The sequence below is a fragment of the Hoplias malabaricus genome, unplaced genomic scaffold (genome assembly GCF_029633855.1).
Source record: "Hoplias malabaricus isolate fHopMal1 unplaced genomic scaffold, fHopMal1.hap1 H_2, whole genome shotgun sequence".
Lineage (NCBI taxonomy): Eukaryota > Metazoa > Chordata > Actinopteri > Characiformes > Erythrinidae > Hoplias > Hoplias malabaricus.
The window spans coordinates 450,434-465,847 of NW_027101325.1; the positions used below are offsets into that span (position 1 = coordinate 450,434).

Genomic DNA, 15,414 nt, shown 5'->3' on the forward strand with positions numbered 1-15,414 from the left:
TATTGCTTTCTGCGGCGAGTGAAGCGCGTCGAGGCCCAAGTGCCCGCTGATCTGAGTGCTCACTCACCGGAACTTTAACCCCGTCTGAAACACGCGCACAAACACATCCACACACATGCACGCGCAGGTTCTGAATAAGACACTGTAAACAAAGCTTCGTCGGATCCACCCAGGAGCGACTTCGTGTGGAAATAAAGCAGCTGGACCGCTCTGATTCGGCTCGAGCCACTGCTGCACTCGGAGCGGAACTAAACACAAACATTAGCTGTTAGTTTCCATAGGAAGCCGTTATTTACAGTTACTTTTACAGCGCGTTTAACACAACACCAACAGGTAAAGAAAGACAGAAAGAGACAATGGGGGAGGGGAAGACCCGCGGTCAATGGGGACAGAGTGCGCGCTCAGTAGCCTTTATATTTGTCTTTGTGCCCTTCAACACCAAAAAAAAAGAAAGAAACAAAAAAATCATATGACATTAAATCATTTCCACACAGAGCACTTTACTTCCGGGACACGGGATACGGCGCGTTACAGAACGACAGACTTCAATGGATTTCAACAGAATCTTCAGACTTTATTGAGTTCAGTTTAAAATACAATAAAATGTCAGTGTTCTTGTGCAAACATTATTTATTTATTATTTCACACTTTATGGTTTTTACACGTTGTGGCTTATGATACACTTTCATTTTACAGTTTCAGCGCCTGCGCGTCACAACAAATGTTATCAGACACTAGGAAAAATAATTAGACCCCACTACAGAGAAAAATATGACATCTGTGCAACCAAAAATGACCAAGACGTCAGAGCGAGCGGGTTTCAACATCTTAGCGAACAGCGTACAGTTCAGAGCCGGAGAAACGTGGAGCTCCTTTCTTTTTTTAACAAATGTGTGAATTATTGGTGTCCAAAAGGAAGCAGCAGTCTGTTCAAGCATCTACTTTTAAAAGCGATTAATCTTTCTCAACACACAAACTCCGGCGTGCGCCGTGGACGCTGTGCATTTTTGAATTCGGAGTTTGTTGTTAATGTTGTGTGCCATTTTAAATGTTACTGAGGGCCACGGTCATTTTTTAAAAATATAATTTATTTTGCTTCATTTTTTTTTTAATTTAAGCTTCATTCAGATTCTGAAATAAACAGCACGTGCTCTGTATTTTTGAAAAAGTGTTTCTGCGAATTATAGAGAGCTTCGTCCTCTTCAGAACGCCGCTGTCTTCTTTAATCAAAATAAAACAGTGAAATAACAAATGAGTTCCGTTGTTTTAGAAGCGTTAGGTGTGGCATACAACATTATAATAAACCTGAGGTACGAATGCAGTGCTTCTTTCACAATTAATATTTAATTCACGTGTAAATAACACTATTAAATGTAGATTTAAATAATATTATATTTAATACTTTACGTTAAAAAAAGCTCTTAAAGCACACACTTTTGCACAGGTTCTGTTCCTGAAGTCAGGGAATGGTCAGCGCGCGCCGGGCGCACAGAAGTGTTGTTTGAACCATTTAAATGTAGCATGAATTCCAAGCGTTCATGACCACATTACAGTTAAAGTGCAGATTTATTAGAAGTTTATGACCCTGGCGCTCAGGACACTGTACTGACGGCTGAAGGGGGTTTTATTATTAAACCGAGAGATTCGGTGCAACAGGCTGGAAACAAACGAACAACAAATACAAGAGAACTAATAAAGACAAGAGAAAAGCGTCAGTACTCGCTTTTGGAACGTCATTGAAAATACAAACGAGAAGAGAATTACAAAATACAGTTAGAAACAGGAAATAAAATAGTCAACAGCGAAATAACACACGTAAATAAAATAAAATAAATAAATAAATAAATAAACAAACAGTCGCGTGACCTCTGTATCAGGAAATGAAAAATAAAAATAATAAAGTAAAGTCTGTCGTGCTTCTGGAGCGGTTTCGTACTCACTATGTTCACAGTGTCGCGGCAAACTCGGGGGGGACTTTACAGGAAGTTACAGCACTTGGCAGAAATGAGTGACAGCGCGTGTCGCTCCTTGTCCTCGTTGGTGTGAAAAGCTGGAACTTTCTCTTCCTTATCAGGCCGCGTTCTGTAGTGATTTCCTCAGTCCGCGTTCAGATGTGATTTGTAGCTGATTTCAGGGGGTCCTTCCACCTCTGGAGCTCTGCATCATATTCCGCCTGAAGAGTCGAGGTCAGCTGCCTTCTTTGGTTCGAGTGAAATTGTAACTGAAAGAAACAACAACAAAATACAATCATTTACCGCAAAGATTTAAACATTAGCCGCGCTCTTTTCCGCGGTGAAGAAAAGTGGCGCAGGTTCATTTTTACCTCATCCCCCTCATTAATAATGAACGAAGGCTTGTGGAGAGCAGGGTTTCCCCTGATTTCTCTTACAAGTGGATACACAATAGATGCTTCCCGTTCACAGAAAGCCGAGCAGTGCGAAAGGAAGCGCAGCATCCTCGCGAAGCCAGAAAGGAAACTGAAATGAAAGTAAAACGCACGCAACCCCCAGGAGCCAACCTTTAAAAATATCCACTTGTTTAGGGCGCAGCAAATGGTCAAGTGGCCGGCGGAGCGACAGGAGCCCGGCCTCGGTGACTGTACCCCGCTTAATGAAAAACACACACGCGCTGAAAACACCACAAACGCAGACTTATTTGCTGGTGCTCACAGGCCGTATCCAGCAGCCCATATATTCTTCTGGAGTCAGCGTGGAACTCCTGTAAGAATGCGGTCAGAAAGCACGTGTCGTGATCAGGAGAGACAGATGCGGCCATAAACTGCTTTATTATCCCACAGTAAAGGTCAGGGACTGGAGTGGGTAGATGTATGTAAAAGATAATTATACTACAGTGGATGTGTGGGGGGGTGTGGGGTGTAATTGCGTCCCAATTACACATTGCGTAACATTTATACAGCGCACAAAATGGAGTTCTCCGAAAGGAAATAATTGCGCTAACAGCGCCTCTGCAACCTGTTGCGAATCAGAGGATTTCTGCGCCTCTTTTACCGCGGCTCACTCGCTGGCCTCAACTTTCGCTAATGATATTTATATTTATGTTTGGAGATCACGGCGATGACAGGAAAAGGAAATGAAATAGCGGATATAAATGTGCCTGTTTGCCCAGTGTCTCCAACTTTGCGATAAGGCGAAATGAATCACGGCTCTGAAAAACAGCGGCGATGGAAAGATGAAAAATCCACCGGGTGCCATTTTGAATAATAGGTGCTTTGGAAATGCTTTATGTATTTGTATTTGTTGGCTTATTTGTTTGGCACCTCCTTTGTCTCTGGCGAGCGGAGCAGACCATAATCTACTGTATATGAGCGCAGCTCAGTCAAAACAGGAGGAGGAGGAGGAGGAGGAGGAGGAGGAGGAAAAAGTGGCGATGTATTCAATTTAGCGTTTTAAAATTCCTATGTGATTCGCACTGAGCGCTCTCATTGGAAGGGAAAGGGAAGGGAGAAAGGTTGAGAGTGAAAAAAAAATCAGAAATACAGCTTTGCTCTGGGGTCCCCCGGCGCATGCAATCACAGCCCCCCTCAAGGGTGCTATTTTGCAGGCACGGACGCTTGCGATTGGTCAGCGGCTGGTCAGATGGTACGGTTTCGACTCTGTCCCGCACTGGCACATAGCCACCCAGCAGCCCCCCCACCCCCCTCAACTAAAACCCAATCTCCGATAAACTACTAATAGCTAAACCACTTGGACTATAAAACACAACAAATCATAAAGCAAGGAAAAGAGCCGGTGCCCTCCCAATGAGTTCCTATTTTGTAAACTCAACTTTCCCTGTGACTCTGCCCGGAGGACAGGAGTCGTTCTTGGGACAGATCCCCCTCTACTCCTCCGGATACACAGACGCTTTACGACACTATCCCGGCGCTGGGTATGGAGCTAGCAGCGTCCAAGAGAAGGCGTACTCTTCCTCCTCCTTTTACCAGAACGGCGCGTACGGCAGGGCGAGCGCCGCCGGTGCTTGCGATTACGCCACGGCGAGTTTCTACAGGGAAAAGGACCCCGCGTGCGCCCTCTCCAGCATCGAGGACCACTCCCTCGTCCTCAGTCAGGACCACCGCAAAACAGACTGCACGGGCTCGGCGGGGAAAAGCATCTACACCGAGGTCGACGAGCACAAGGCGACGGCGCCGGTTTACCCGTGGATGCAGCGAATGAACTCGTGTAACGGTAAGCGTGGAACTGTCTTACTGTCACCTTCCCTTCACTGTGCGTTCGCTGTGTTATTTTGAAGCTCCTAGAGCGAGCTACGCGCCTGTGTCCCCCGGTGTGCGCCGTCAGAAGCCCGTACGCTGTAAACACTCTCACCGTTCCGTTCCATAACGCCCCACTGAAACCGGAGAACACTTTCACGTTCACAAACACTCGCCAGCCTTGTTATCCGCCGTGCATGCGACCGTATTTATAACTGCATCCTCCGGCTGACGGAGAAGAATGCATTTTGGCTGGCGTTTGTCTTTGGCTTAATACTTAAACCGCAGAGGTGTCTTGTCTTGTAAAAGACCAGAGCATTTGCTGCGTGTCTCTCATCATAAAATGGCTGGTATTGTTGTTTTTGACAAGTCCGCCCTCTGTTCGCGCGCTCTTGCACACTACTGCAAAAGGCGCAGGGATAATTCACGGTGAAATACGGTATAAGGGGAGAGAACTCAAGTGGTAAACAGTGGTAGAGAGCGATCTAAGAAGGGGTCGGAGAGGACAGTGTTAATCAGCTGCTGGAAAAAAATGAAATAAAAAGAATAAATCTTGGAGGAACACTACTCTGTTGAATATATTCCCTCTAAGTGCGCCATAATTCGTCATAATTTAAAGGTCCCCGTGTTGTAGCCGGTGCGTTTCAGGTTTACACTTGTTCCACTGAACCTTTAAAAACACAAGCATTTCGTTTCGTTTTATTCTCAGTGGCAGTTTGTTCCTGTGAAAAATCACAGATGTCTCTCACATTTTCCAAGAGGCGTCCAAACTGCAGCGGGGCTCGGATTTATACAAAGAAAAGACGTTCTGTTATTAACGTCACAAACTGAAACATGGCACGTCCTCAGTTTTCCTCTGAGAGCGTGGTTTTATGTGATTTTCGGATCCACTGCCATCACCGTAAACCCCTGACAGCCTCAGACAGCGTCCAACATCTGAATCAATGTCCAGAGACCCAAAGAACAGACTGTAATACAGTAACGCTGGCCGAGACGCTTAAACATTCTCCTGAGGCATGAGACTAGCAAGTCATGTTGTTGCCCTCGAGCTCCTCGGCTCGCATGCATTTGTCATTGTAATATGCACGCTTTCAGTGTTAATGTTTGACTTTCTTTCCCCCCTTTCTCTCGAACAGGGAGCTTCGGAAACCCCGGGCGGAGAGGGCGACAGACCTACACCCGCTACCAGACGCTGGAGCTGGAGAAAGAGTTCCACTTTAACAGGTATCTGACCCGGAGGCGTCGTATCGAGATCGCGCACGCGCTCTGCCTGACCGAGCGCCAGATCAAGATCTGGTTCCAGAACCGGCGCATGAAGTGGAAAAAGGAGAACAAACTCATCAACTCTTCACAAACCAGCGGCGAGGAAGAGGAGGAGAAGAGGACAGAGTGAAATAGTGAAAAACGAAACAAAACAAAACAAAACAGAAAAAAAGAAAAGTCAACGACAAGCAAAACAACCCAAAAGAAGGCACGAGACCTCAGTATTTCAGCAGAAAGGAAGACTCTCCCTGTGTAAATAAATTCGCGCCGGTGAAGTTGTGTTGGTAAAATTCGTTGTAGCATTCCACTTATCGACATTTTATTAATTATAATTATTATTATTATTATTTCCTTGTATTTTTTTTTTTTTACATGATGTCTAATTAATGTGTTTTTGTGCGCGCGCATATCCTTGGATTTGGGTCCGACATCTAGAAGACCATGTTAAACGAAGCTCTTTGAAAATGTTATATTCGTGTTCATATTTAAGCGATGTGAAAAATAAAACTCAGTTCTCATTGTACGAAATGACGTATTTCTTCTGGATGATGATGATGATGATGATGGTTTAGAAACTGGTTTTAAAGTGTATTGCTGTGTGAGGGTTTATGAAATAAAAGTAGGACTGGAGCACTCTATATTTCTGAAGCTAGTCAGGGGCGGTTAAGTCTCAGATACATTTTTGTACGTGTTTTTGTTGTTAATTTTATCAGGGAAAAAAAAAAGAGGAATAAATAAAATATAAACAATATTCCACCTGCTATGCCATGTTTTTAAATAATAGTGTCTTGTGAAAAGGCATCACGTGAAAATAAGAGCGCAGTGTTTCTGTGTTGAATTATTGCGGTTTATTCGAACGACAAAGTGAATGCGATTATTTGCTCTCGCAAAATATTAGTCGTTAATCAATGCATTTGTTCTCTACTTTTTAAAAGCAGCAGAATATATCGCACTGTACCACAGGGGAAAAAAAGCACCTTGCCACGTGTTTCCAGGGCTTTGCAAGGAACAGGTACACGCGCTCAAACAAGCCGTCAATCAGGACAGTGCTTTCGCTTTCAAGGACAAAGTGACCGGCAGCTCCGTGGCAAAATGTCCCTTGCAAGTGAAAGGAAGGGGTCAGTGCACTTTAATAAGTGGTCGAAGGGGAAAGTTGACCTGTCCGCGCGCTCACCGTGCACTCACCCAGAGCCAGTCAAGATCCCAGGTAAAGAAACGTGCCTCATACGTGAACCTGCTGGAACACGAGGCCTAGAGGAGATCAATCATAACTCATCTAACCACGATCTGCCCGTGTTCCCGCTGAGTATGAAACTCAAAAGCTCGGGGCTGGTATGCTCTTCGAATATAAGTTGCGTTGAACGTTGTAAGCAGTAACACAGTTACACTGAGGTTCCCCATCTGTCCCCTTCGCTAACAGTCTTCTCCATTCTTGCTCGGTCCTGAATGTTTACGCTTCCACTGTCTGGGCTGTTTCAACTGTACTTTTCCGGTTTGAATGTAAGCACACATGTATGACACGGGGCTGGATCGCGTATCATGATGCACATACATGAAATAACTTGTGTCTTTGTGTCAACAAACCATATATCAACTCGAGCCATCTATCACAGCCCTGCATTCCTTATGGTCTACTCAGTCCATAAATTCTACAGTCGGATACTCTAAACGTACACGAGAAGCTCAACTGTTCCTCCTCACGTTTAACTACAGCGTAGAAATGGCGTAGAGGTAACATCAAGGAGGCACATGCAAACATACCCCTGCTCTGTAACAGCAGATCTTGGATTGTGGGCTATTATTATTATTATTATTATTATTATTATTATTATTATTAATGCCCTTGTCATTGACGAGTCTTGCAAACCGTTTCATAATACTAAGCATCGCTAGCTAGAAATGTATACGTTACCTATTGTTTTCTCTTAAATAACTACAATGCGCTAAATAAACCGAATTATATTAACGAGTACAAATAAATAAAATTTAAAAATAAATCTACATTTTACAGCCACCACACCATGACACGAGCCAGAGATCTTCATCCACAAAAATAAAAGTATTTTATTATCACCATACAGAGAATACAATAGGCAGAAAGTTAGAAAATGTCTTCCGCCTGCTATAACGCACTTCCCCAGTAGGTGACGCTGTCTGCTCACGCGCAGCACATCCCTGCCATGGGAGGCACACGTTGACTCGAGCCTAACGACTCCCCGTCTCGTCATCATTTGTAACCATAGAGCATGAATTACCTCTTGAAGTCATCAGTGAGAATTTACGACTGGTCAACAAAAGCACGTGATTCCCAAACGCACCCCCACCCCCATATTTGGCCGCATACATAGCAAAAACGAAGTACAGTGCATTGCTATAATTCATTAATACATCATAAATCGTGAAGCACAGCGTTATAACGACCAAGATCTACAAATCAAGCCCTCTAAAACAACCTAAATGAGCTCTTACTTTGTAAACTCGTTCTCAGGGCGCTACCCAAATGGCCCCGACTATCAGTTACTAAATTATGGAAGTAGCAGCAGCGCTATGAACGCCTCGTACAGGGACTCCGGCACCATGCATTCAGGCTCTTACGGCTACAACTACAATGGGATGGACCTAAGCGTCAATCGTTCAACCAACACGGGCCATTTCGGGGCGGTTGGGGACAGCTCGCGGGGCTTCCAGTCCCCCGCGCCGGAGACGCGCTTCCGACAGCCGTCCAGCTGCTCGCTCGCGTCCCCGGAGCCGCTGCCGTGCTCCAACAGCGAGAGCCTGGGACCTAAATGCTCCTCGCCTTCTTCCGACCAAAGCGCCTCCACCGCGGGCAGCACCCTCGCCAACAGCAGCGCTCCACACTTCACAGAAATCGACGAGGCCAGCGCTTCGTCCGAGACCGAGGAGGGCTCCCTCCGAGCGGCCAGCGCGGCGCCGCGCGCGCAGCAAAAGCAAGAGACCACGGCAACGTCCACCACGTCGGCGACCAGCGATGGCCAAGCGCCACAGATATTCCCGTGGATGCGGAAACTACATATTAGCCATGGTACCCCCGCATTCTCTTATACGCCTCCTTATTTTGTTGCTGTTAGCGAAGTAGCACTGTGCGCCTAAGAGTTTGTAGCTCAGCTAGCGCCAGAATTAAGCCTTTATTTCACATTTCCGCGAAAGAGCCATAAATCTCTCAAGTACGGAGCCTCGCTAGCGGCGGGAGAGAGAGAGGGGAGCGAGGTGGAGGAGAGGGCACTAAGGCATGAGGGCTTAGAAGTTGTTGTTTCTTTGAAAAGTTCTTGTTTTATGGCGCGTGGGAATGTGAGCACAGAGGGGGAGAAGAGAGGAGAGACAGTAAAAGTGAGGAAGGCGAGATGGAGAAAAGGTGAGAGAACGAATAAGCGTTGGGGGGAGAGTCGGGGCTTTAGAGGAAATTTGTAGGAAACGTTGAGTGTTTCGTAAAGTTCTGAATATTCCAGCGAAGTCAGAAAAGTAGGGGCTCAGCGCGAGGCAGATGTGCACTGTACCATTTGGCGACTGCACTGTACTCACTCGAGCCATAAATCCTCGGAAGACATCGGTATTTGTGTGTTATTTTCCAAAGTGCAAAAAAATGTGTTGGCTATCTGCTGTTCTAATGCTGTGTTTCGCCATTCTCGCTAACGATTTTCCTCACTCTTGCATTTTATCCATGCCATTCAGATATGACTGGACCAGACGGCAAAAGGGCCCGAACTGCCTATACCCGCTATCAGACGCTAGAGCTGGAAAAAGAGTTCCATTTCAATAGGTATCTGACCCGGAGGAGGAGGATAGAGATAGCCCACGCGTTATGCCTCTCAGAACGACAAATTAAGATCTGGTTCCAAAACCGGCGGATGAAATGGAAAAAGGACAATAAGCTGAAGAGCATGAGCCTGGCTACTGCAGGCAGCGCTTTCCAGCCGTAGTGGTAACGCAAATCCTACTCTTTAAGTGTTGTGCAAATGAAATCAAAAGAAAAAAAAAACAAGGAAATCTAGGTTTCAATACACTATACCGAGTACTGTAAAAAGCGGCACCTTTCGGCATGTTGTTGGATGTTTTAGGCAACTTAAATTCTACTGTGGTACTGCTCCAATGAATTAAAAGGACGTTAGAGTCCTCAGGCTGTTCTTTTAATACTATGTTATTATTTGAAGAGAAAAAAGGGGAAAAAAATAGACAAAAATGCCGCCCGTTGTTCTTGTTATGAATATTGTTTGTGTCAAGTGCTATGTTAATGCTTTCTTGAGAGTTAGCATGTGAGCTCTTAAATGTTATAACTTATTTACTACCTATAAACGTGTATACCTTTGAGTTTACAGCTTAGAAAAGCCTCTGCCCAAATATGAAGTGAAGCTCTAGTTTAGTGGGCGACTGCAGTAAATTCAGCAGAAGCCGTGATGTGTTCCATGGTCCTCTATGTGTTCTACCGTCCTCGTCTAATCTCATTGAATTTTTGTCATGTGTTCAAATTCTTCGATTATTTTTTTTAAAGGGATATATGTAAATAGTCCTTCCTAGATTTCTGTATCCGGTCATACGTGTGTATAGTTATATTCCAAATATGTAATTGTATATTACTGGATCATGTTTATGTCCCTCCTTTGACGCCCCCCCCAAAAAAAGTTGTAAATATTGAACATTTTTATTGTGACCAGTTGGCTATTTGTAGTAGGCAGAGTGAATGGCAAACGTGTGTGGAAAGCGACAAAAGCTAATGTCATGTTGAACTGCCTGTAAGCATTTTGCCAATAAGCTTTTTGTATTTGTTTGTAGCTTAACTTGGAGTAAAATAAAAAAAAAAACAAGAAAGAAATAAAGTTCCCCATATTCTGACCCAACATTTTAAGAGCGGTGTTTGTTTCTGGGCATGAATTTTGACTCCAACTCAATAAAATTAAGGCACAAACAAGATAATCGGTTTCACCTGACTGCAGTTTCCCAAAAAAAAACACAACACACACACATATACACACACCACACACACACATCGTGCCTCAGATTATGAGTAAATGTCAAGGCCTTCTGCTGATAATAAAAAAATAAAAAAATTAAAGATTTTCAACGCCACGCCACCTTTACTAAAGTTTACGGAGAGTCACGGAACTTTAACGCGTATAACACCCATGCGACATCAAACACAAACCACGCTAAATAACGCTAAGGCACCAGGGTTTAAGGCTGAACAAGAACACCTCGGATATAAACACACACATTCTCCCATATCTCTGACATTCTTCCGCTTGTAAATACACAGCCCTCACTCTACAGTAGCCCTCCCAATAAACAAGCACTGGACTTTGAAACTCACCATCGCTTTGCCACCCTCTAACGCGACTTTTGAGAGCCGTGGAAAGGTCCTAAAAGTGAAGCGGCTGCCCGCGCTGCCTCGCCTTTTTGCAATTTGGCTTTTGCCTTTGACCAAACTATACCAAAAGTAGCTATGACATTTACATGTCAAACGGATGAGCGTTTTATCTTGAAGTTAGATCGTAAAAATCGCCCAGGCCACAGACAGATACCCCTTACTGGCTCTCAAAAGTCACGTGGGGTCCATAAAGTTAGTTTTATGGTTTTGGGGAGTTGACAATGTACTATATATTTCACATTCTAGAATGCAAGTGACGGTTTAACTGCTTCGAAGGGATTCTAAAGGGTCAGTTGTGAGGGGAAGAGCGCACTAGTAGGCCAGTACACTCACTGACCGTATCTGGACCATACCCTGTCGTGTCTCTCTGGTTCTACCCATTTGGAGGCGGATATAAGGATAGTGGACCGTGCGCGCTCACAGTAAGTTCAGTTTAAAGCCTACATTGGTAGATGATGTGAGGAGAGGTGGGAAGTCGAGGAGGGGAGCGTCTCTAAAGCTTGTGTCAATCATTCCGTGGTTCTAGCATCTAAGAGTCGATCTAAGAATCAGATATGTAAACTTTTTCCGCATTCTGTCCATTGGGGAACCGGTGGCGCGTGTAAAGAGTGGGGGTCATGTGTGTGGGCTGCTGTTTGTACACACACTTCCTTGGTGTCTATGTGGAACTCAATGCACAATCATAAAAACACGAACCAATATCGGTTCCACTCTTCTGAGTGTAATACACTGAACATTTAAATATACGTTTTAAAAAATACGTTTTATTGACGTTGTAAGGTTTTGTCAGTTGAGGAAAAAAACGCTAAAAAAGCTGAAATCATTACCAAATAATAAAAATACTAACCATATCTTCACTGTGGTCGAATTGTGACGAAATACTGCCACTTTTTCAAGGCTCCACGGGAATTGATTGTGTCTGACATGTATCACATTTACATTCGATAGCGTATGACGTTCAAATCACGGGTTTATACAATTTTCATGTGTAGTATTTACTTTTTAGATATATTTAGAAAATAGACATGCGTTTAATCTCTCTCTCTCTCTCTCTCTCTCTCTCTCACACACACACACACACACACACACACAACATGACAATATAACTCCCCCAGCTCTACAAGCGAATCTTTGTTCGTTCCCGCCCATGTGTTTTCAAAAAAGGAAACGTCTAAATAATACACAGTAAAAGCCAACTTTCTCAGAATCCCTAGAACAACGGAATACTGCGCTGTGTAAATGTGTCTATGTGTAAAACCACAAATACCGTGGTTTTTAAACAGATAAGCGAATCGATGGATGAGTAAAAGTGCTAAAGTGTCGCCGACAATAATAATCCTCGCTCTGCGTAGATCTGGCCATAGTTCAGTTAAGTGTCTCTCTGCCACCTCGGGTCAATACGAGTTCAATCTCAGTTCACATTTACAGACTCAGATCAGACTCTCAGATCCGACTACATCAGGCTATAGATCAGACTGGATTATTACATTACACTCACTTTCGAAAATCATGCCTCAGTAGCGATGAATAAACTACGATGATACCGTGTTGTCATCAGTTGTTATGACTGCAGAATGCCACCCGTGTCTGACGGGTAACTACAGCCAGAGCGCAGCGGGCTCCTAACGTATTACTGCTCGGAAATCCAGCCTTAAATACACAAATGATTATGTTACAATATTTTCTAATAATCTATACACACAATTAACCAAAGCCCCAGACTGTTTCGTACACCGTGGGATTATTATTTTTTTGTCCTGTTCTTTTTTAATATCCCTTTCTCTTCCCAAACCGCTTACATAGTTTAAAGCTGGATAACAGCCAGCGTATAAAAGCTTTTTAAAGGTCTCCTTGGTTTGCTGAACTCGATTAAGCAGCCTGTAAATCTAGAAGGAGAGAACTGCAACTGTTTTATTGTGGTGCACGATATTGTCCAAACGCTGTGTTGATGTTACATTTACTCGATTTTATTAATAGAATATTGAGATTCGTTTTACGATGAAAATTATGGATTTTTTTTTGGGGGGGGGGGTTGATATTAAAATGAGACCGTTTATGTTTGGTGTGTTTTACGCGCCTTCATTAATTCATGCACTGATTCAGCGCCCAGCATTTCATGCACAAGTGTGTTAAACAGATGATTACTTCTCCAAATCAAGCGTGCTTTGCATTCCAGAGAGTTTTACAACCCGACACTCTGCTTTCAGTTTGTGTTAGAAGTTTTATAGCTGTCCATTTGGCCTTTGGTGTGTGTGTGTGTGTGTGTGTGCGCGCGCGCGCGCGTGTGTGTGTGTGTGTGTGAGGAAGTCTAAGGCCGTAAACAGGAAGGCGAATGCTGGTCGCATGCACAAGTCCTATGTTCCCATTTCGTTTTTTTTTTTTTTTGTTCTTTCTTTCCATTTTTCCGCAACTCCGTAAACGTTGTGGGACACACGCGGGAAACAGCGTTGTCACATTCAGAAGTGACTCAAAGTTCATTTTGAATCCCGACCAAACATTCCATTCCCAAAGCCTTTCATTCAGGTCTGAAATTTTGCGCCGAGGAGAGTTAACAGAAGTCTGCGTTGTTTTTCTGTGTTGGGGAGTAACTAGGCGACTAGGCCGTAGTTCTGGGTGCATTTGTGCGTCAGAGAAATGAGGTGTGTGGGATGCGTTTTGACACAAGCTCCTGGGATCAAACGGGGCTGGTGTGAATGGTTTGAAACAAAAAGAAAAAAAAAAAAAAAAAACGAAAACGTGAGAGTCGTTATGCTGCGATGAAACTCGTATTTATGACGGCACCGGGCAACACACATCAGCTTTCCATTTCCTTCAAAGAATGACAAAGAAATACACAAATACGCCGTGTTTGTTTGTTTTTCACAATCGGACTTTACTTAAAACGCAACCATTTTTATTATAAATAACGAAATGTATACACTATTCAGAAAGAAGCCTCTCGGCTCTGGCCGTTCCCTGTGGTCACCTGCTCAGTAGAAAGCCATTCGCCTGTGTGTAGACATGGACTAGAGCGACGCAGCGATTTTGAACGTTTAAATTGCCATTTTAACAGCCTAATGCGTTTTGCATATTGATAGGGGCAATCTCCTCGCGCATCTCATCCATAATGCATGAGGACGGGATCATTCGGAGGTCAGCAGACGTGCGCTGCTGCGAGAGCGCAGGCGCAAAACAATACGGCCTGTCCATCATACACAATTACACCGTGTTTATCCTTCCACGAAAAGCAGGAGGAGAAGTTGATGGAATGTTTTTATTTACCTAGGTTTTCCGTCTCCTCCTCTTCCTCCTTCACTGTATCCGATCTGTGAGGAGAGAACGGACGCCCAACCAAAACATCCCCAATTTTAATGGGACCTTTAGCAGTGCGCGTGCCTTTATTTGTTTCTGCTCGTGAGCGTGTGTTTGTAGGGACTGTAGAGAGGTGCATTTGACGAAGGATATATATATATTTTTCAATTACTGAAAGATTGAGAGAAATAAGCTGAAAATCAGTTTCTAAAGCTCTGCTTCTATTCTCTTGTGGACAATAAAGAGTCACACGGGTATAAATATGATATATTGGATGTATTAATGTTATTTGCTAATGTGTTTTTCAGTTATTGGACGCAGTTTAATGGACGCTGTAAACGGGTCTTTACTGCTGCCCGCAGTGTTATTTAAATGTGTTTATTATAAACTGGTTCTGATTATTTTTTTTAATCTGACGCTGGTAAAAACGTAAAAAAGTAAATTATTGTTATTATTATTATTGTTGTTATAATAAGTATTAGTAGTAAATATATAAACATTAATAATATTATTAATAATAATAATGATAATTATAATAATATCAGCACTAAAATGGGCGCAAACTGACAGCTCTTATTCATATGAGTGTTTACATTCATATTTAGCGCAGAAACGAAGCTAGAAAATGAACCTATTCTACATTTGGCACCACATCTATATCCTCTGTAGTTTTCTGCTGTTTGTTAGTGGATATTTTGGAGTGCAATGCTCCACAGTGTCCAGCAGAGCCCGCTTTAGACCAACATCACAGCGTCTGGAAGAGCCACTTCTGCTATCAGACGACGTGGGAATTTGAAACAAGCATTTAACAAATATCAGTAACGTAACCGCATCAAAATCCATCTCCTCTCGAGCTCGGGGTCGCTGTGTTTAACCCAGAAATCACAAAGTAAAGACTAGGGAATAGAGCACGTGTAAAAATGGCGACCGGATTTTCGTGCAGGCGACAACGTAAGTCCTTCTTGGTTTGTACATCCCTTTGTTGGGAATCAGGAAGCGGGGGAAACAGTAAGCCCACTCTCAGCTGTGGAACTCAGATATTAGAGCGCGCTTCTTTTAGCGAGGTTTAGGCTTAATCCCCCAGAGCGAAGCGCGTGAAGGTGAATCTCAGTGTCTTTAGACCGGAGGGAGGAGAGGCGCGTGGGGTCAGAAAGTTAAGGGGTCAAAAGTTTACGCGGTGCGTGACTCGACAGTGGACTGCGCGCGAGACCAATAGCTGGACGTCAATGGCAAAGTGAGTGAGTGAGTGTGTGTGTGTGAAAGAGAGAGA

The 15,414-nt window shown here is 43.8% G+C and overlaps 2 protein-coding genes across 2 annotated transcripts; both read left to right on the forward strand.

Annotated features, from left to right (window-relative positions):
• Nucleotides 1–3,760: 3,760 nt before the first annotated feature.
• LOC136686032 (homeobox protein Hox-B6a) lies at nt 3,761–5,819 on the forward strand. The gene is made up of 2 exons (XM_066659509.1): nt 3,761–4,187; nt 5,347–5,819. The coding sequence occupies exons 1-2, from the start codon at nt 3,761–3,763 to the stop codon at nt 5,601–5,603; spliced, it is 684 nt and encodes a 227-aa protein (XP_066515606.1). The 3' UTR covers nt 5,604–5,819.
• Nucleotides 5,820–7,930: 2,111 nt separating this feature from the next.
• On the forward strand, nt 7,931–10,256 carry LOC136686034 (homeobox protein Hox-B5a). Its single transcript, XM_066659511.1, has 2 exons — nt 7,931–8,516; nt 9,164–10,256. Exons 1-2 carry the CDS (start codon nt 7,931–7,933, stop codon nt 9,409–9,411), a joined length of 834 nt encoding a protein of 277 aa, XP_066515608.1. The 3' UTR covers nt 9,412–10,256.
• Nucleotides 10,257–15,414: the final 5,158 nt, after the last annotated feature.

Excerpts from the sequence above, each read along its gene's own strand:
- LOC136686032 (XM_066659509.1), top strand. The coding sequence starts at position 3,761 with ATGAGTTCCTATTTTGTAAACTCAACTTTCCCTGTGACTCTGCCCGGA. Across the intron at positions 4,188-5,346 it reads GCGAATGAACTCGTGTAACG|GGAGCTTCGGAAACCCCGGG; the intron begins GTAAGCGTGGAA and ends TCTCTCGAACAG.
- LOC136686034 (XM_066659511.1), top strand. The coding sequence starts at position 7,931 with ATGAGCTCTTACTTTGTAAACTCGTTCTCAGGGCGCTACCCAAATGGC. Across the intron at positions 8,517-9,163 it reads GAAACTACATATTAGCCATG|ATATGACTGGACCAGACGGC; the intron begins GTACCCCCGCAT and ends CATGCCATTCAG.